Consider the following 21,171-nt stretch of genomic DNA (forward strand, 5'->3'; position numbering starts at 1 on the left):
CATCAGGGAGCAGGCCGTGCAGAAAGCCAGTGAGTACAGAGCTCAGCACAGCATCAGAGCTACTGGGCCCATGCCACACAGTCTTCCACACTGGGAAAGACACTGCTGGAGTCTGAGGCCATCAGTTTGTCGTTTACTGTAAGCTTTAAACTGCGTTTTCAGAAGCATACAATACCTTAAAGGTGTAGGACCAAGGTAAAGGAACAGGAAGAAAGAGAATAAACAGTATGAGTGAGTGTGGGTGGTTATAGTCAGAAGGGGGAGATTAAACAGGGCTTAAATTAGGCAGGATTTCGTGGGAGCATAGATTTGGGTGTTTTTCTTTTCAGTGAGTGTTAGAGAAGAGACTAGGAAACACGCTCTGCTCAGCAGGCCCAAGGAGAGGAAAATGGACAAAATCTTTACAGGAGAAATGAGTAGGCAGGGGACAAAGGGAGGAGGGGACTGCTAAGTGAAGGGACGGGGCGGTGGAGACAAAACCCACACACCAGAGAGGCAGAGGGCACAACTGAGCTAAGAACAGGAAAAAAAAAAAAGAGGGTGTTATGGTAGGACAAAGAACGGAAGAAAAGGAGGAGAGGGTGGAAGGTACTAGGAGAGGGGCAATGATTTTGGAGTTGGGAACAAGGGAGGGAGGTGCACGGGGAGCCTGACAGGACCCACTTACAGGAGTAAACAAGGAAACAGACCTTCTGCATGTCCCCTGTCCTGTAAGGCATAATACAGCTGCACCAGGTAACAGGGCTTGTCCAAGCCCTGCAAGTCTTCCTGGCCATGCCAGGCAGTACTGTGTGTTCCATAGGCAAGCACATGCCATGCATGCACACATGCACGCGCGCGCACACACACACACACACACACACACACACAGAAGGGCAGTGCTGAATGGGCTTTCCCCAGAACATCCAATCAGAACCAACTGCTTTCTCTGCCTGCCAGCCAAGTTCCCACCAGCCAGAGTCTACTTGTGTAGGTCTGAGCAGCCACAAGTCCTGCCCCTGCCCACTCATGCCCCTAACATTGCCCTGCCTGTGTCCCATAGCACTTTCCATAAATTGCATTGGCTGCTCAAAGCCTTCTAGTCTTACCTCTTCTAACTCTTACTTCTATCTGCCAGTCTGGTCCCCATTCTCCTCCCTGGAAGGTCCTCTATTCTACATTCAACTCACTGCTCAAGGTCAGCTCATGGTCGTGCCCCTCCAGCTGCCTTCTCAGTGTTCCACGTCAGGGTGACCTCTCTTCCTCATGCTTCCGTCAGGCCTTCACCTGTTAAGTTTCATGTCTACTATCCACTAGCACAAACCACCCTCTGCAGGTCTCCTTAAGGGATGAGCACCACCTTCCCGGGGAGGAAATGGACTCACATCTCCAGTGACACTAACACTTGAGTCTGATGTAGGCAGTTCAAGCACACCTACCTAAACTTTATTGACCACAGCTCCCCACCCTCAGGAGACCTCTCTGACCTTCATGGCAGAGGCATGTGGCAAGATCAGTTAAGGATGCTGAGCTAGAAAGGGGACAACTGAGGCAGTTTTCAGCAAAGGTTGAGAGACACGTAGAAGGAGGACTAATCTAGAAGTTCTCAACAGGGAGGAAGTGGGTACACTGCCATGGGGGATATTAGGATTTGGGAGGAAAGGAGGAAGAGTACCAAAAGGGGCCATGGATTTAAGAATACTGAAACATATGTATCTAGACTGGATTGATTCCACTGCTGGATTTCTATGGATGTAGAGACTTTACTGTACCACCTTCTGGCCACTAGAGGGCGCTGTTAGGGAGTTAGTAGCTCCCCCTCTAGGAAGCGCTGCTTCAAGACCGCACTGGTGTGGACCTCTTGCTGCGCTGATTTGTAGGTCAGTGGACATCCAAGGTGGAAGAGATGCCACAAACTCCGTGCAGCATTATTTAATTCCCTATTCAAGCCCAGATGTGTTCCAGGGGAGCTGTTACACATACATACATACACACAACACCCAAAACCTTAGAGAAGCAACTAGGATTTAACAACAGCAACAAAAAGCAAAAATATGTGTCTCGTTAGCTTCATCCTCATTGAGGCTGGAATGTTCTCTGAATCATTCTATCAGATATAGCTGTATCTCAGGGCGCCTGGGTGGCTCAGTTAAGCATCTGACTTCAGCTCAGGCGGTGATCTCGCGGTTCACAAGTTCGAGCCCCGCATCAGGCACTGTGCTGACAGCTCAGAGCCTGGAGCCTGCTTCAGATTCTATGTGTCCCTCTCTCTGCTCGTGCCCCTCCCCTGCTCATGCTCTGCCCCTCTGCCCCTCCCCCGCTCGTGCTCTATCTCTCTCAAAAATAAATAAAAGGGGCGCCTGGGTGGCGCAGTCGGTTAAGCGTCCGACTTCAGCCAGGTCACGATCTCGCGGTCCGTGAGTTTGAGCCCCGCGTCAGGCTCTGGGCTGATGGCTCAGAGCCTGGAGCCTGTTTCCGATTCTGTGTCTCCCTCTCTCTCTGCCCCTCCCCCGTTCATGCTCTGTCTCTCTCTGTCCCAAAAATAAATAAACGTTGAAAAAAAAAATTAAAAAAAAATAAATAAATAAATAAAAAATAAATAAAAATATTTTTTAAAAAAATAGCTGTGTCTCCTATAGACTCATTCGCTCCACATAGATTTTACTAAGCTCCTACTGAGAGTATAACTCTGTGCCAAGGGCCATGAAGAACGGTTCTACAGATGGAGAACACTCTGTATACGGGACCTGCTCCAGCATCCTTCATCTCTACCCTCCTGATGTTTCCTCCTTCTCTGGCCGGCCACACTCCTCCTCACAGGAAGGACTCCTTCCTCCCCAGCCTCACCCCAGAGCCTGCCTGCTCCCTTGCACAGTTGAGGGGGGATGCCTTCCACTTGCACTGCCTGAAAGTGCTATTACTCTATTCTGTGCCTCTGGCTCACAAGAAGCTCATCTGACTCACTGTGTTTTTGAACAAAGCAGGAGCCCCCAGCACAGACGGCAGTTTGAGGAAGAAGCATTAGGTCTAGATCCGTGAGGTGGGGCTGGGTCACAGTGAAGACAAGGAAATGCCGGTTTTCATCTGGCTAACTAGAAATGATGATTCCACTTCTCAGAATCCACCCTCGGAGGGATTCAGAGTGAGCATAGTCATTGTGACCTGGCAGAAACAGGGTGAAATATTTTCAGCCAATTCAGTGCCCAATAATGAAGGTATGGGATGACGTACATCCGTTTTAAGGAATACTGTATAGAATTTTTCATTTAGTGTCTGATAATTGTTAAATAATTTTTAATGTTTTCAAAGAATGGCAATGATGGCTTCTTAAAATGTTGTGTAAAAAAATAATAAAGAACTGTAAATATGGCGTCAGAAGTCTTGCAAATATTGTGTTTGTTTAAATTTCCAAAACTAGACTCTTCATTATAGCTGTCAAATATTGTCCATAGTCAGAAAATAACAAAAGCTTTATATACAGACTCCAGTAAGGTCCCATTGCTTGGGTCCCACAAGTACCCAGGCCATCATCCGGGTGCCTAACAGCCCTCTTACCAGGGGGCAGGCCTCACAGGTGGTCTTCCTGCACTCCAGCTTGAATCCAGAGACGGGCCCCACCTGGATGGTGCAGTGGCAGGTCGTGCACACGTCAATCATCAGACTTTTCCCAGGCTGAAACCAGAGGCACCAGGATCAGGCTCCCCAGCACACCAACCCCCCGCCCCTGACCCTCCCATTCACCTCAGCCATCTGCCTTAGGAGAGGGGGCCCGGCTGCCCACACAAGATGAGCCATCACCCTGATGCTCCTCCTGGGTCCAGGGACCCGCTCCATTCCTGCCTTCCACCTCAAGTATGGTGACGGTAAGTCAGAGTTTTTATGCCAGAAAGTGAGCCTGAGCAGTGAGAGAGGGAGACGGATTGAAATGTGGGTGATGCCATCAGAGTGCTTCTCTGCACACAGAAGAGATGCTCAGGAGCCCGAGTGGGGGCCGGAAGGTGAGGCCCTACAGAGTCAGCAAGATGGCGGGAGCCTGGCAGCCAGATGCCCTGGAAGCCCTGGAAGCAATGGAAAGTGGGGGATAGGGCTCCCTGCTTCCTTTTATTTCCACTTCAAATGACTGAGCTGCCCATCCTTCCCACGGCACCCACACAACTCGCCCTGGAGAAGAAGGCTCACCCCAATGATGGTGCCATTGAGCATGCAGGCCTCCAGTGGCTCTGGGGGAGAGAGAAAGGTGCAGGGTTGATCCCCTCAGGGTCTTCTCCTCCCCATCTGCGCCCCTCTCCTCCATCTGCAGTCCCTCTCGCCACCCCACCCCAGACGCTGTGGGTCCCACAGTGGCCTCACTCCTCTCAGGCCTGCAGAGGAAGGGCAGGCTGCCTGTGTCCTACCATGCTGCCCACAGTAAGAAGATCCTCCCCCTCCTCAGCCTCAAGGGACAACCTTTTAAATGGTTCACACTTTAAGTGTGAGTGGGAGGGCACTTGGGCTTCTGAAAGAATGAAACTCTACTCTGGAAACTTTAAGTCCCAAGCTCAAACCACACAAAGAATTCAGAGCAGGTGGTGGAGAGAGATGCTATTTTTTTTGTTGGTGGAGTTGGGGGTGGGAAGGTGGAACACCTTTCCCCAGCAGAGGCAATACAGTGGATGCTTGAGAAGCCTGGGGTTTGGGAGCTCTACCACTACTAACACACACGGGCAAATAACTGGAGGTGGAATGATATAAAGCTACCACTGGGCACAGTGATGACCTTTAGGAAACTATAATATTTCTCTCATCGTATTTGCTTTCCCACAAAAGCATTACGAACAGATACGAGGAGTTTGATCCTGCCCATTTCCCCGAGTTGCTGAAAAGACAAAGAATTCAGGAGTTCTTAGTGGAAAGAGAGGCTTGGAGGTGGGGCCCCTGGACGCACGCCTTACCGCAGTGACAGGTGGGGCAACACTCTGACGCCTTACAACTCAGCTGGAAGCCCACAGGGCAGGTAGGGATGTCCAGCTGGGGGCAGGAGACATTTCTCTGTTGCACAAAGACCTCTTCCTTCACTCGGACACACTCATTGATGAGGCAGGGGTTGTCAGGGGAGGCCCAGTGAGAGCCAACCTGTGGTTAGAACATTAGACTTGAGCAAGGTTGGGCTGAGGGCCAGTGGGGTGTGCTGTTCTCTCAGGAAGCGGATCTGGGCTCTGGGGGTGAGCCCCAGCTTAATATGTAAATCCCACCCACAGGGTAAGGCCCACAGAGGGAGTGAATGGGGCTCATCCCAAGTCTTTCAATAAGTCTAGGTCAAAGTCATCCTAAGATCCTAGCTCAGAGCCATGTGTTCTACAGACACAGTCTTCAGCACTGAGTGAACCCCTTAGGGAAGCCTGGGGACACTCTCCTCCACCCTCAGCCCTGGATGTGAGCTGAGCTCAGAGGCTCTAGGGCACTCTGACCAAGAAGCAGCAGCATGGGTTGACTCAGAGGGGATGTAGAAGGGAAATTCCACTCATTTCCTAGCCAGGAGCTACTTCCCACTTACTCCTACAGGGAGAAAGCAAGAGACTAGGGATGCTAGCATCTGGCCCCTACAGCCCAGCAATCTGTCCCTGGGGCTTCCAGGCCTGTGGATGAGTGGCCCAACTCATGGCAGAACAGTACTTATAGCCTGTGGAGCTTTGGAGCAGTGGTGGGCCCACAACACATGCAGGATGGTGAGGCCATCCCATACCAACCACTTGGGGGAAGCCGACCTCAGATCCACAGGTAAACAGGAGGACACGAATCCCCGAGGAGTTCACAGAACTCTTAGGGAAGGAACTGGGCCTCTCCCCAAATCCACCAAATGGGAAGTCTAAGGCAATCTCAACTATTCCTAAGGGGAAAGTAATCCCAGCCAACATCTGGATAATACCACAGCCAGATGCAACTCCCTATGGGAAAACCAAAAGGCGGAGAATTCAGCACTGGACCACAGAATGGACAACCAAGCTGGTAAGGCACTACCAGCCTGGGCCCCAGACCTACATTCCTCCAGTGAGACTGGGAGTCCCCCCGCAGTGAACCAGTCACCACTTCACAGGCAGTTGGCAAACACCTTCCACAGCACTCGTCTTCATGGAGGACATAAGTGAAGCCCTGGAAAAATACAAAGAACAGCGAGTAAGGACAGCCCAGCAGCAAAAACACAGGTGCTCTTATCTACTCTGTATGTGCACTGAGCCCTGGGGATTTACAGACCAGATGGAGTGAACATATTCATCTCTGTCATCCACAGCCTCAGGATCATGCCAAGAAGTGGGTAAGAGGCACCAACCACTGAGTTACTAAGCTAGGTCTTATACCAGCTGAAGATACATAACCATGCCCTCTGAAAGCTTCCAATTTCAAACCAAGATGCAGTCCACAGGAGTATTAAAGACAGTCCAAAATCCACTCAGCAGCAGCCACCTGGCCTGATCTTTATCATGGCCAACTCCAGGGCTCCTCATTTACTGGAGGGAATGGTCAGGATGCCTGGGATCTAGTCTCCGCTGTAACAGAGATAATTACCTATACAAGACGAGCACATTGATCCCAAGAGCTCTCACCAACATATAGAGTTGGGTTTCCCCTGGCCATTGCTTGATATTACCTAGCGGCTTATGGGGCCCAGTAAGATAAGAAAGTGCACAGATTGACCTTTCCCAGAAAGGAGAGACCAGTGTCTCTCCAGGGAGACCAGTGTCCTGCAGTCTGCCAGCACATCTTAATGGCCAAAGCGTTAGGAACTTGGACTGAAATCTTCTGAAACTCCAAAGCCATATACAAAGAACAGGCAAATCACTGATACGTATGTTTGTCCCGGGAGCCAAGGAAAGAGAACCCAGGACCACACTTCATTTTGGAGCTCTGTCCTTGAAAGACAAGGAATGACGGCAGCTGTCCAGGGTGGGTGTGGATGCCCAGCCTGCTCTGCTCCACAGGCACACTCATGATGAGCAGGGCCAAGTCAGAAGATGCACACAACGCCGGTGCCTCTCTCTGGGGGAACTCGGGCACTCCAGAGACTTGGCTCAACTTTACACCATCTGCACAGGACCTACTTACATCCCCACCTGCGTCATAGCAGTGCCCACGGAGCTGTCCCCAGTCCTATATCAGCTGGGATTCTAGACGTTCATGGGGCATCTATGACGTACTAGATACTCTGGAGGAGCCAACAAATTAGGGCAATACAATCTAGACACCGTCCACTACAAGCAGAATACACAAAGTGCTGTGAAAGAAACAAAGCCTCAAGGGAGCACAGAAGACAGTCATTAATCCCTTTAGGGACTCAAGTCACTCTTGTGTGCCTCCCTCAGAGTGCTGAGTCATGTGGATTTGCATAATCTTCCTGTTTGCTACTGCCCTCCTCACCTGCAAACGTGGTCATCAGTATGTTGGCTGACTCCCAGACCAGAGGCCTTGTTCTCAAAACCCCACCCATTTCTTGCACCATGCCACCAAATTTCCTGGCTGCCATCTTTCTAAGATTCCCACCACACCTCCAACATCCCCATTTCTTGCTGAGCAACTGGGGTTCAGCCTATATATATCATCTCTCCTTTTCCCATACTCCTCCGAATCCTATGGCTTATATCTGCTCAAAAGGTACATCTCACACCCTTCTTCTTACTCTTCTCCAGCCTGTTTGCACTGGTTCCCCAACTAAGAATGAAACTAATTTGGGGCACCTGGGTGGCTTTGGCTCCGGTCATGATCTCATAGTTGGTGGGTTTGGGCCCCATGTTGGGCTCTGTGCCGACAGCCTGGAGCCTGCTTTGAATTCTGTGTCTCCTCTCTCTCTCTCTCTCTCTCTGCCCCTCCCCCACTCATGCTCGTCTCTCTCACTCAAAAATAAACATTTTTTTAAAGTATAAAAAAAGAATGGAACTAATTTTTTGAGGAACCTCCATACTGTTTTCCAAATGGCTGCACCAGTTAGCATTCCCACCATCAGTGCAAAAGTTCCCCTTTCTCTGCATCCTCGCCAACATCTGTTGTTTCCTGAGTTGTTAATGTTAGCCATTCTGACAGGTGTCAGGCGGTATCTCTTTGTGGTTTTGATTTGTATCTCCCTGATGATGAGTGATGTCGAGTATCTTTTCATGTGTATCTGGATGTCTTCTTTGGAAAAATGTCTATTCATGTCTTCTGCCCATTTCTTCACTGGTTATTTGTTTTCTGGGTAATGGGCACTAAGAAGGGCACTTTTGGGGACAAGCACTGGGTATCATATGTAAGAGATGAATCACTGGGTTCTACTCCCGACACCAAGACTACACTGTATGTTAACTGACTTGAATTTAAATTAAAAAAAAAAAAAAGAATGGAATTAAGTGCATCTACTATCCACCCAATCTGAAGACAGATATGTCCCTGAAAATAAATTCCCAATTTATTTAGCATCTCAATCCTTTCTTTTTAAGTTTTTATTTATTTATTTTGAGAGAGAGAGAAAGAGAAAGAGCGCGCGCGCTCGCGAGCGCACGAGCCTGACATTGGGCTCGAACTCACAAACCCTGAGATTATGACCAGAGCCAAAATCAAGAGCTGGATGTTTAACTGACTGAGCCACCCAGGCAGGCACCCCTAACAGCCTAACCCTTGAAGTACAATTGCCGTAGCTAAAATGGGAGGTGGGAGGCCTGGAGCTCTGGTGCTTTGTCTCTTTGCTGGATCGAACTGGCTCTTGCATTGCTGGTGTTGCCAAGATACTAGCCTAACAAGTGCCGCGGGCCAGGAGTCAGGACACTCTACTGGCTTCAAAGGGCTGTAAACTACCCGCAACTTCATTCCTTGTACTAGCCCCCTGCTTCCTATCTGGCAAGTGGGAAGAACAACCCTACCTCTTCTTCCTTCTGGAGGAGAATCATGAAGACAAATAAAATATAATGCATTGTATTTAGTCCCTCAGAACACAGCTCCTAAAGCCACAATTTAGTCTGATTCTGGAGGTGCTCCCAGTTTCATTGTCCCATAATGTGTCTACACAGATTGCTGATTTTTCAGACCACATTTATAATGTGCAGTACAGAAAACATGATCACTGCTGTCCCAATTCAGTTTTTAATTCTTCTTGCAGTAGCCGGCCCCTAAGGCTGCTGTGTGTTGTGGGGCACTCTATTCTTGCCAGTTAAGACTGGTCAGACCCTAGAAAAAAGGGAGCAATGGTTGTGCAGGGAGAATTGTGGGTAAAATTCTGGTTTAGGGCCATTATCATCATCATCATCATCATCATCATCATCATTCCTTTAATGTTATCTGGAGATGATGATGACAAAAAAGCAGACAAGTGCATATATCCTGTGCTTGTCTTCACGACAGCAATGAGGCTAATGCTCTTGATGCTGGTTTGGAAGTGGGTGGTTTGATGATGGAAGGGAGGACCCAAGTGCGAATCCCAAAGTGGGAGAGTCTCCTCAGTCTGTCTGCCTCTACCTGCCTTGCTGGTACTGAGGAGGAGCGGAGTTTCGAGGCACCCTTGGGAGAGGATGATGCGGTGGTATCCAGGTGTGTCTACTGGGAACGCTAAGTTTTGGAAACCCATCAGTCTCCATCTCCTCCCACAGGCCATGAAAGGGGATGGAAACAACTTGCAAGAGAGTGCTGCTGGGGCACCTGGGTGGCTCAGTCGGTTGAGCGTCCGACTTTGGCTCAGGTCATGATCTTATGGTTCATGAGTTCAGGCCCTGCGTCGGGCTCTATGCAGATGATCTCAGAGCCTGGAGCCTGCTTCGGATTCTGTGTCTCCCTCTCTCTCTCTGCCCTCCCTTGCTCGTGCTCTGTCTCTCTTGCTCTTGAAAATAAAATAAAATTTTTTTTAAAAGTAAAGTAAGAGAGTGCTGCTTAGAGGTCATTTTAATAAAACCAGCACCCAATATGTTTTGTGTATCAGCAGGGGGTTTTGACTGCAAAGAACAGAAGCCACTCAAGCTAGCTAAAATGAAAGCAGGTTTATGGGAAAGGCAGGGAATCTCTCAGAAATGCAATGCAGGAGATGCAAGGGGGCACAGTGGTCATACGGTGTTTCTCTCCATTTGTCCCATGAGCCCCCGTCTCTGCTTCTCTCTGCCCATCGGTTCCAGCTCCTCATTGCCCACAGGCTGCCTCTGGGAGGAAGTTTTGCTTTCTCATAAATTTTGATTGCACGTGTCTTTATTGAGTCTGGCTGCAGCTCAACACGGCTCTGCAGGTCCGGGGTTCATCCCTGTCTAATCTGACTTATTCAGTCTTTGTTTTCCATAGATTAACTTCTCAGGAAGAAAATTGATGGGCTCAGCTCAGCCTATGAATTGGGTCCTCTGTCCAATTAGTAAAGGGGCTTTCTTGCTCCTTTCTGGGATCCCCCCGCCCCTACCTCTCACCCTGATTGCTCCTGGCAATGCCCAGCCCCTCTGCGCCCCTTACCGACCGGCAGTTGTCCTCACAGGGCTTCTGGGAGCACTGGGCCACGCGCAGACCCATCACAGCATCTTCCATGTCGGTGCAGGTGCACACGTCACAGCCCTCCTCCCAGAACTGGCCCACAGGGTAGATGGTGCCTCGGTGGACACACACCTGCAGACACAAGGCTTCTGTGAGCAAGCTCGTTCCGTTCGTTCAAACAAGAGGTTAGTAAGCACCTGCTATGTGTTGGAAGGTGCTGTAGGTGCTGAAAACAGCAATATATAAAGCTAACATGGTCTCTGCCCACCTGGAGGGATGTTTATCAAGTACGTTTCCTCTTCCCTTCCCTGCCCACCAGCCTTAGAGAGCCATGGCTGGCATACCCTGGGAGGGGCCCCTGGTGGGTCCTTCTTGGACCACAGGCTCAGAAATAACTCACTGGCTGCCTTAATCCAGTTTTATCACTGCCTTAACTGCATTTAATTCCCTCCCATGTCGCGAAGAAAACTGTTCCCTAATCCTCAGACCCAGTAAAGTTGTTGGACTTAGCACCCATCCGCACATAGCCCTCTGTTCCCATCAGGAGTGGACTGGAGGTGAGTGGAGGCTATGAATGGGTATTCCCTTGAGGCCCGCACATAACAAGGAGGCACAGAGAATGGGAATACGTTTGAGAGACGAGGGATCCTGCTCAGAAGAACTATAGGCTACAGAAGGGATGTGGGAAATGAAATTACAAAGGTAGATTGAGATCAGAATATGTAAAACCTGGGATGTACATGCTACACAGTACTCAGACTTTACTCTGTAGGAATGAGGTGCTAAGGAATCATGACACTTAATGACAGTTTTGACATTAATCCCAAGTCTTCCCTTTGAAGCCATGAACAGGTCTCCACCCTCATTCATATCATAGCCGTACAAGTATTTATAAGCCCTTGTCCTTTAGCTACTCTGTCTTCCAGCTTCTGTATAATGAACTTACGGAATGGAACCCCTGATTCTTCTATCAATAAGCCTACTGGAAAATGTTACCACCCAAAAATTCACTTCCAGGAATCTATCTCAAAAGATGCAATGCCCAAAAAACAAAATGACAGGTGCTCAAGGCTATTTGTTACAGCATTATTAGTAAATATGTTACTCTGCCATGGTATTTCATATAACAAAATAGCAAACCAAAAAGGAAGTAAATGCAGGGGCGCCTGGGTGGCTTGGTCAGTTAAGCGTCTGACTTCGGCTCAGGTCATGATCTCAAGGTCCGTGAGTTCGAGCCCCGCGTCGGGCTCTGTGCTGACAGCTCAGAGCCTAGAGCCTGTTTCAGATTCTGTGTCTCCCTCTCTGACCCTCCCCCATTCATGCTCTCTCTCTGTCTCAAAAATAAATAAATGTTAAAAAAAAAAAAAAGTAAATGCAACCCCTAAAAATGGAAAACACGCTGAAATATCTGATTAATTAGATATTTCCACTAGAGCAGTGGGAAAATCACACAAGGGAAATAATTATTTCAAATAACTTTAAAACCCAGTATTCTGACTATATATCCCTGATGGGCTATATTCCTATGATAAAGAACATGTTAGCAGTAATATTGGCATTGTTATTTTTGAGATTATTATAGGCATATTGTAACAGAAAGCAAATAAGTAATTATGTTAATCATGCTAGGAAACCGCAACTTAGAAGTGGTACAAGTATAAATCGAAGAAGTTAAGTAAAACCTTAGAATAGAATTGGAATCCAAAATATCATAATGAATGCATGAGTTTCATCCTCTTTAAAAATACATTTCCACGCTCTATTCACCAAAAAGTCTGGAGGCAATGACACCCTGCAAGCAGGAAGCATCCAGGGAAAGATAATCGAGGCCTCTCTCTGGCATTCATTCTGGGACTCGCCCTTAGTAATCCAGCCACTGCAACTATGCCCAGGTCTCCCTGTGACAATTCTGGCTCATGATAGCTCATCTTGGTGGATCTGTCCCCATAATACTGCCATTTGCATTTAATAGCTGTACCATCCCTTGACACTTTATTGTATTCCATTTCTGGACTGTTGTCTCCCATATGCTAGCAAGATCATAAGAGATCATAAGAGAGTCTTACATTTCTCCCATAACACCTAACAAAGCACCAGCTTTGATAGAACATAGTTGTTGCTCGGTAAATATTGGATGGATGGATGGATGGATGGATGGATGGATGGATGGAAGGATGGAAGAATGGATGGAAGGATGGAAGGATGGATGGATGGATGGATGGAAGGATGGATGGAAAGATGGATGGATGGATGGATGGATGGAAGGAAGGAAGGAAGGAAGGAAGGAAGGAAAGATGGATGGATAGATGGATGGATAGATGGATGGATAGATGGAAGGATAGATGGATGGATGGAGGGAGGGAGTGAAGGGAGGGAGTGAAGGGAGGAAAGGAGGGAGGAAGGAAGGAAAGACTGGTAGACGGATGGTCACATGAATGAATTGATAGCAATTAACAAATAAGTAAATTATACCTAGTCCCTAAATAATTCATGCAATCATATTATTTCCTTAGCTAACCTATAAAATAAGCTCTTTAAAGATAGGGTCCATGTCCTATACCTTGCTTGTAACCTTAGCACCTCGTCATGCTGAGAACATTCTAGGTTCTCTATAAATATCTCCCAAACTAATTAAATGTCCGTTTAGACTGTGATGCAATGCTGGCAGCTCCCCACTATTAAAGTGCTCAGTTTGGGCAGGAAAGGAGGCTCAGGTAGGCAAACGTTTCCTAAGGAACAAGTGTTTGGCCATCTTCCCAGCCAGAACTCAGTGGCCCCTACCTTGTCAGGGAAGCAGGTTGTCGTGGTGCAGCCACAGTCGTTGGTGACAGTGGAGGCCAGGTACCCCAGTGGGCAGCTCACCGTGGAATTGACGCAGCTGCAAGCACACTCATACTCATCACAGCACTGGGTCTTCCGAAGGGTCGGCGTCCGGTGTGGGGGACAAGAGGGCGGGGACTCCCTTCTGCACTCGTCCTTCCTGCAGGCTGAGTGATGGGCACAAGGTGAGGCTCCAGTCCCACACGGGGCAGTGCACATAGCCAGGGGTCCTAAGTATTTGAGCTATGACAGAAGATCCCAGGGAACTCCAGACCCACAAAATTAAATCAGAAACTAAATCCCAGCCCAGGGGCTATAAGATGTTCAATCATACCAAAAAGCAGTTAGTCTGCAGAAAAAATAGGAACATTAATCAAAAGGAGAAATGTGAAGCTAGGAATTCTAATGGAGGAGAAGTAAAGGCTGCTTGGTCTCCACTCCATAAAGAAGTAGGGTCCGGGGCGCCTGGGTGGCGCAGTCGGTTAAGCATCCGACTTCAGCCAGGTCACAATCTCGCGGTCCGTGAGTTTGAGCCCCACGTCAGGCTCTGGGCTGATGGCTCAGAGCCTGGAGCCTGTTTCCGATTCTGTGTCTCCCTCTCTCTCTGCCCCTCCCCCGTTCATGCTCTGTCTCTCTCTGTCCCAAAAATAAATAAACGTTGAAAAAAAAAAAAAAAAAAGAAGTAGGGTCCTTCCAGCTTTTGATTCTCAGAGACAGCAGACATTGAGTCTCCAAGACCCAGACAGGCGTGGGCACACCATGCACTGGTAAGCATTCTTTTTTTTTTTAATGTTTATTTATTCATTTTTAAGAGGGGGGCAGAGAGAGAGGGAGAGAGAATCCCAAGAAGGTTCCATGCTATCAGCACAGAGCCCAACGCAGGCCTTGATCTCATGAACCATGAGATCATGACCCTAGCCAAAATCGAGAGTTGGGACGCTTAACCGACTGAGCCACCTGGGCACCCCAACATTCATATGTGCTGGTAGCTTATGTGACCCATTCCCCACCTCCATACCTAGAACAGTACCCTGCAGTTTCGGGTCCTCCAACAATGTTGAACAAAAAAATGCTAGCAATCCTGTCAAATCCACAGTGTCATTTTATAAATCCCAATCCCATCCCTGTGTCCTCTGCGTCTTTCCAACTTCCTTCAAATAGGATGAGGTCTCCTCCCTCCCTCCAGGCCTTACATCCAGGAGCTCAAGTGAGATTCTAAAACAAGGGGACAGGAACTCCTCTGGACATAAAGTGGGTATTCTCACAGACTAAATATGGAATTCTGTTCCTTAACATGCCTTGGTTTAGTCCAACTCTGTGGATAAACATACAAGAGGGGATGAATGAATTTGTTTGGGAAGAAGATCCAGTGGTAAGGACAAACCAAGGGACGTTCCCAACCCTTAGGGGTGTCTGGGAGAATGGGAGTGAGTAAAGATTGAATCTGGAGGCCTCTCCATCTGCCCAACTGTCTTCATGCAGCCCAAGAGGGAGGTGCCTGTTGCTGTGCCCACATCCGGTTCACCTGCAAGCAGCACACGGCTGGGGAGATTTGATCCTGGTGTGACCTTAACCCCTCCACTCCAGATGTACCTGAAGCCCAGACTCAATGAACTGGAGTACAGGACGCCTTCCCCTGGCCAGGGGAGAGTGGCCGCACCACCCCCTCGTCATCTGCAGAGGCTTTACCACATGTGAAGTTGGGTCTGCACTCGCCGGGATTGGTCAGGGTCATCTGGAGGCCACCTTCACAGGGAGGCACCAGTGGCACATCACAGCTCGACAGGTCACACACTGAGGCCAGGAAAGAGAGATGCCCACTCAGAAGTCAGCAAGGTCACTCACTATTGTGACTGGCACCTGACATTTCTATTCCTACAGACTTCTACTGCTTTGGGTGCAGGAGGAGGATGAGGACAAGGAGGAGGAGGAGAAGGAGGAAGAGGAGAAGGAGGAGGTATAGGTGGCGATAGAGAAGGGGGGAAGAGATAGACAGACAGACAGATCTAGAGTCATATTATAAGCTCATGTTGATTCCTCTTGTCACTGCTGGGGCTTCCTGATCTCAGTCAAGCCCTCTCAAACCCTCTGGGCTTTGTCTGGTCTTCTGCAAGGTGGGAAGTCTACCATCCAGGGTCAGTCTCAAGATATCATGAAATAGCAAAGGCAAAGTGTCTGGCACATCATAGAAGCTTAATAACATCCATAAAATGAGGGGCTTGAACTAAATGAGGCCCCAGTTCTCTCTCCTGTTAATATTCTAAGACCTATTTTACGACACAAAGTTTTCTCAAGACATGTCTCCCTCCACATAGGACTTCTATTTATGCCTGATAAATTTCATCAGCATAAATAAATGTCTCAGATTATTTCATTCTTTTTTAGATCCCTGGGCTCTCTCTTGTTCTGTTTGCTCTTCCTCAAAGATCTGCACCACTGCACATTTGACACGCCTGTACTTTATGTCTTCATCCGTACAATTAATAAACACATTGCACAGGACAGCGGCGGGGCACTGGAGATTTCCTGTCATGTTAACCATAATTCCATCAGCTCTGGATTCGTTTCATTACACTATTTATTCAGCCCATTACTCACCATGCAGTTTGCAAGCCTATAATGAAACCCTTTGATGAATAACTTGCTGAAATCAAGGTGCCCTGTGGGTGGCCTTCTGTGTCTAGTATCCTCAGAATGTTATTAAAAGGCAAATGGGTTACTTTGGCATGGCTTTTTCTTCAGTAAATCTCTGCACCGCCCCCCGCCAGTGATGACTCCATTCTTTTTTTTAATGCTTTCAAACTTCACATTTAATAATTCACTGCAGAATTTTCCCAGGAAGCTACCTTCCAGAAGTTACTTTTGCCACTTTTTGGAAAATCCAATCACCCCTCATCCACCTCCTTTCGAGTACCCTGTGCCTGAGCGCACACGCGCCTTTCGGCACCTGCTGGGAGGGTCCCCTGGGGCCGGGCACATACCACACTCATACTCCGGGCAGCACTGCTCTGCACTCTGGCGGAGGCGGGCCACTTCACAGGGGCCGCATGTGGGAGCTGAGAGAGAATGTCACAGAGGTCAGAGAAACCAATAATGTTGCAGCCTGCAGCCTGCAAAAAGTCACAGACTCCCGTCCCCTGAAAACCAGCACAGGCCCTGCATGGGAGGCCCACCAGGAATCAGGCCAAGGGGCCTCGGACAAATGAGTCTCCCCAGGGTGTCCTGGTGGCCCCCTCAAATGTGCCTTCCAGGAGACTCTGCATCTGAAGGCCAAGGTGGGGCCAGGGGGGCAGGGTTAACCTCTGAGCATATCTACTCCAGGTACAGAAAAGGGGACCCTGAGCCCAGTGAGGTAAAGAAGTGTGGGGCAGGGTGAGGAAATGGATGTTTGTATCTGGCCCACCAGGTTTGCAGACAGGTGGCTATGGCCCAAGGGAGTCCTTCCTCCAAGAGCAGCCGGGAGTGGGGAGCTCACCTCTGGCGGTGGGGCAGGGCTGTGTCGTACAGTTGACCTTCCGCCCACTGAGGCACATGCAGATCTGGCAGGGCTGGTGGGATGGGACCCAGGTTTCCAGGAACTGAAGGAAAACACGGTTCAGGGAGGGCCCAGGACACTGGGGGCACAAGGCCTCGGAGGCCATAGAAGTCGGTCCCCCCACCTCTGGCTCGGTCTCCCCTCACAGGGCAGTGCCTGAGCCCGGCCTCCGCACAGTTGAACACACACAGGCTGAAAGGCAGTATGAGGCTCTGGGAGAGGCGGTCCCTGCCACCGCACAAACTCCGGGGATGACGAACTACAGACTGCAGAAAACCCTCCAGTGCGGCCATCTCCGGCGGCTGCGCTAAAACTAAGCAAGGTGAGAAGATGAGGATTCCCATGCCACGCGGCTGGCCATTTCCCCAGCCAGAGTTGGGGTGTAGCTTGAGAAACAGACTCCATTTACTTGTGGAGTTGACAAGACATGGACGGGGCAGGAAGAGCAGAGGGGAGGGCAGCAAGACTCTGAGACTCGTCATGCCGTTGGGACTGGGAGTGGCTGAGACCAGAGGGCAGTCTCTCAGATGAGGGTTCCCGCAGCCTGTGAAGCAGCTTTCCCAGAGTTGGCAGGCGGCCCCACTGCAGGAGGGCTGTGAGGTCAGGGAGACCTGAACTCCTACGTGGGCCTCGCTCCCCAGGCCAGTTTCCCACCCACGAAAGGGAGGGCACTCAGGCCTCCTCACAGGACGGCTATGGCAGGGCAGACTGTGACCAGCACGGACAGGGACCGGACCACAGAGCCGGGAGCAGGCATCCCCCTACACTCAGCCAGTGAGTCACATTCAGAGTTAAAATGAAATTCACCTTAAATTACCTGCCCCTGAATTAACATACTCTTATCCAGTAGCTCAAAGACCTCTAACAAATTCCCAGGTCAAGAAGGTTTTATTTATTCCATCTGCTTCCATGGCCAGCAATCAGTCAGCCGAGAAGAAGGGAGATCAGAGGTCTTCAAGGAAAACACCCTTCCCCCAAGCTGCCGGTCCTCCTCCAGGAGTAACCCTCTTACCTGTGACCCTTAACACCTTCCCTTCACTCAGTAAGTAATAACAGCCAACATCTAAAGAGCATATGCTATGTACCATGGTTTTATGTACTTTATATAAATGACTTATTTTTTTTTATTTTTTAATGTTTTTATTTATTTTGTTAAGTTTATTTATTTTGAAAGAGACAGGAACAGCGTGAGCAGGGAGGGGCAGAGAGAGAGGGAGACAGAGAGAATCCCAAGCAGGCTTCACGCTGTCAGTGCAGAGCCTGATGCGGGGCTAGAACTCACGAACCGGGAGATGATGACCTGAGCCGAAACCAAGAGTCAGACAATCGACTGAGTCACCCAGGCGCTCCTATAAATGCCTCATTTAATCCTCACTGCAGCCCTCTAGTGAGGATATTTTTACCATCCCCACTTGTCAAAGGAGAAAGCTGGCACCTGCTTAGGATCACACCATCACAGCTGCAGAGCTTGGATTTGAACCCAGAACCCATCTTTTTAACACCATGCTCTACTGCCTCCCACCAAGAACTAGCATTAAATAGGTTCAAGATATCTTTCTAAGAACTTAACATTTATTCACTTTATATTCCTTACAATACCCCTATCAGGTAAGTACTGGCATTATCTACACTTACAAACGATGAAATGGAGACACAGACAAGGAACTTGACCAGGTGCTACATCCCAGGATTTGAACCTGGCATTCTGGCCCCAGACACCACATGCTTTCTGTACTAACTACAGCTGCCTCTCTCTTTGGTAATCACACTGCCTGCCATGGGCAGGTCACACTGCCGGGGGGCGCTGCAGGAGTGGTGGGGACCAAATACGCACACGCTCCCAGCCTCAAATGGCTGACACTCAAATTGAGGAAATAAGACTCACCGATGAAAAGTTGAATGAGATAAAAGAACTGTGATACATTCACAGCATGGCATGTGACTCAGCCATGGAAACAAACTATGGAAACATGCAACATGGATGGATCTCCAAGGTATCATGCTGAGTGAAAGAAGACAGGCAAAAAAGGAGCACCCCTTGCATGATTCCATTTATGGAAAATTCCAGAAAATGTAAACGAATCTATAGTGACAGAAAGCAGAGCAGTGGCTGCGTGGGGGTGGGAGATGGGGGTTGGGGATGTATTAAAAAGAGGCATAAGGAAACTTTTGGGGCTGATGGCAATGTTGATTATCTTGATTGTGGTGATGGGTGTGTGCACACATCAAAACTCATCAAATTGTACACTTTACATAGGTACTGTTGACTGCATGTAAACTATACCTCAATAAAGCTGCTTTTAAAAATGAGAAATAGATGGGGCGCCTGGGTGGCGCAGTCGGTTAAGCATCCGACTTCAGCCAGGTCACGATCTCGCGGTCCGTGAGTTCGAGCCCCGCGTCGGGCTCTGGGCTGATGGCTCAGAGCCTGGAGCCTGCTTCTGATTCTGTGTCTCCCTCTCTCTCTGCCCCTCCCCCGTTCATGCTCTGTCTCTCTCTGTCCCAAAAATAAATAAACGTTGAAAAAAAAAAAAAAAATTTTTAAAAAAAAAAAAATGAGAAATAGAGGGGCGCCTGGGTGGCGCAGTCGGCTAAGCGTCCCACTTCAGCCAGGTCATGATCTCGCGGTCCGTGAGTTCGAGCCCCGCGTCAGGCTCTGGGCTGATGGCTCAGAGCCTGGAGCCTGTTTCCGATTCTGTGTCTCCCTCTCTCTCTGCCCCTCCCCCGTTCATGCTCTGTCTCTCTCTGTCCCAAAAATAAATAAAAAACGTTGAAAAAAAATTTAAAAAAAAAAAATAAAAAATAAAAATGAGAAATAGAAAAAAAAATGAGAAATAGAAGAGCCACAGCAGTGCAAAAGAAATGTTCACAGATGCTGGGGTGCTCCAGGAAGGCCCCACAAAGATGCACCTGTGCTGAGTGGGAAGGACCCAGGCAGAGAAAAGGAAAAGGGATTCCAGGTGGGAACAGAAGACAGAACGTCCTTGCAGTCACCAGACAACCGTAGAGGCCTTCACTGTCGGCTCCAGAGGGCTGTGTTTAACTTGGAGGATAACTGCAGCCCGGAAGCTCTGTTGAGCAGGACCCCGCCTCAAAGAGAAGAGTGTCAAATATGAACAGCCCTGGTGACAGTGAGCAGGATGGAAAAGGGAGGGACTAGCACAGGAAACCAGGGCTCTCCTAGGGGCTGGGAAGGTCCCAGAGGCACAGGGTGCTGGCCTCAGAGGCCTGGGAATGGAAGGAGGAGGGGGACCTCTCACATCTCCCCAGGCCTCTCTCTCTGTTCTGCCTCTTTCCTGCTTTTTGCACTGACAGGGATGCAAAGAAAATGGCAAATCAAGGGATCTATGTTTACACATTTAAATGGCACAGGTGATGAAAGAAGAAAGGAGAGGATCATATTTTTTATATGTCTTGGGGTTTTTCCCCCTTATTTTTTTTAATTTTTTAATAGTTTTTTTAAGTTTATTTATTTTTTAGAGAGAGAGACAGAGTGCAAGCAGGAGAAGGGCAGAGAAAGAGAGAGAGGGAGACACAGAATCCGAAGCAGTCTCCAGGCTCTGAGCTGTCAGCACAGAGCCTGATGTGGGGCTCAAACTCACAAACCACAAAATCATCACCTGAGCCAAAGTCGGACACCTAACCAACTGAGCCACCCAGGCGCCCCTCCTCTTTTTAAATGTGAACTTTAGATATCTAAAGTCAAGAATAAATAATACAACTTTCCCATGATCCTGAGAGTGGACAACACCACAATAGATGACCAAAATCAGGTGTTAAACCTCCTTTTCCAGAGATTTTCATTTCCCCAGGAAGCTTTAATGAGGCGTGCTGGAGGCAGGGGACAGAGTCTATGGCTCCTGAAAAAGATCTTTCTGGCTAATGCTTAACTAAAAGCACCAGCAGCCCCCGCAGCTGCCCAACCTGTCCGGTTATGCAGCAAACACGGCACCAGGGGGCACTCTTGCACCAGGACAGGCCAACTCCAGCCAGTCCTGTCTCACAGGGTTCCAGGGTGGGGCGTGACTATTTCCAGGAGAGAACAGGCATGTGAGCCAGCTGGTAAGAGAAAACTCAAGTCTTCAAAGCCCCAGGTCAGAGAAGGGACACAGCAAGTCACCATGCACCATCCACCACAGCCAAGGACCTGAGAGGAGATGCAGGTAAAATGTAAGCACTGGGCTGCCACGGAACAGCGGAGACCAGGGGGGAAACGCAGGCTCCAGGAGCTCCGTCCGGGGAGATGGAGGCAGTCCTTGCTGCCCCGCACAGCCCCCAACCACAGAGGGACAGCTGGTGCTAGGCCCTGGATCCCCTCTGAGCCGGCCACAAAGGCTCACGTGTTTACACTGCGTTTTGTAAAATAAACAAGAGCTATGGAAACTGGTAAATAT

The 21,171-nt window shown here is 49.1% G+C and overlaps 1 protein-coding gene across 1 annotated transcript in view; it reads right to left on the reverse strand.

The window, feature by feature from the left end:
- Window positions 1-21,171, reverse strand: part of VWF (von Willebrand factor) — a 138,115-nt gene that overhangs the window by 7,957 nt on the left and 108,987 nt on the right. Inside the window, exons 39-47 of the mRNA XM_030321487.1 lie at window positions 16,718-16,820; window positions 16,224-16,298; window positions 14,932-15,036; window positions 13,204-13,409; window positions 10,405-10,554; window positions 5,998-6,108; window positions 4,911-5,091; window positions 4,159-4,199; window positions 3,535-3,651 (exon numbers count right to left, since the gene is read on the reverse strand). Coding sequence (XP_030177347.1) covers window positions 3,535-3,651; window positions 4,159-4,199; window positions 4,911-5,091; window positions 5,998-6,108; window positions 10,405-10,554; window positions 13,204-13,409; window positions 14,932-15,036; window positions 16,224-16,298; window positions 16,718-16,820 — 1,089 coding nt within the window. The remainder of the gene's footprint in view (window positions 1-3,534; window positions 3,652-4,158; window positions 4,200-4,910; window positions 5,092-5,997; window positions 6,109-10,404; window positions 10,555-13,203; window positions 13,410-14,931; window positions 15,037-16,223; window positions 16,299-16,717; window positions 16,821-21,171) is intronic.

The sequence above is a fragment of the Lynx canadensis genome, chromosome B4 (genome assembly GCF_007474595.2).
Source record: "Lynx canadensis isolate LIC74 chromosome B4, mLynCan4.pri.v2, whole genome shotgun sequence".
In the NCBI taxonomy this organism is placed as follows: Eukaryota; Metazoa; Chordata; class Mammalia; order Carnivora; family Felidae; genus Lynx; species Lynx canadensis.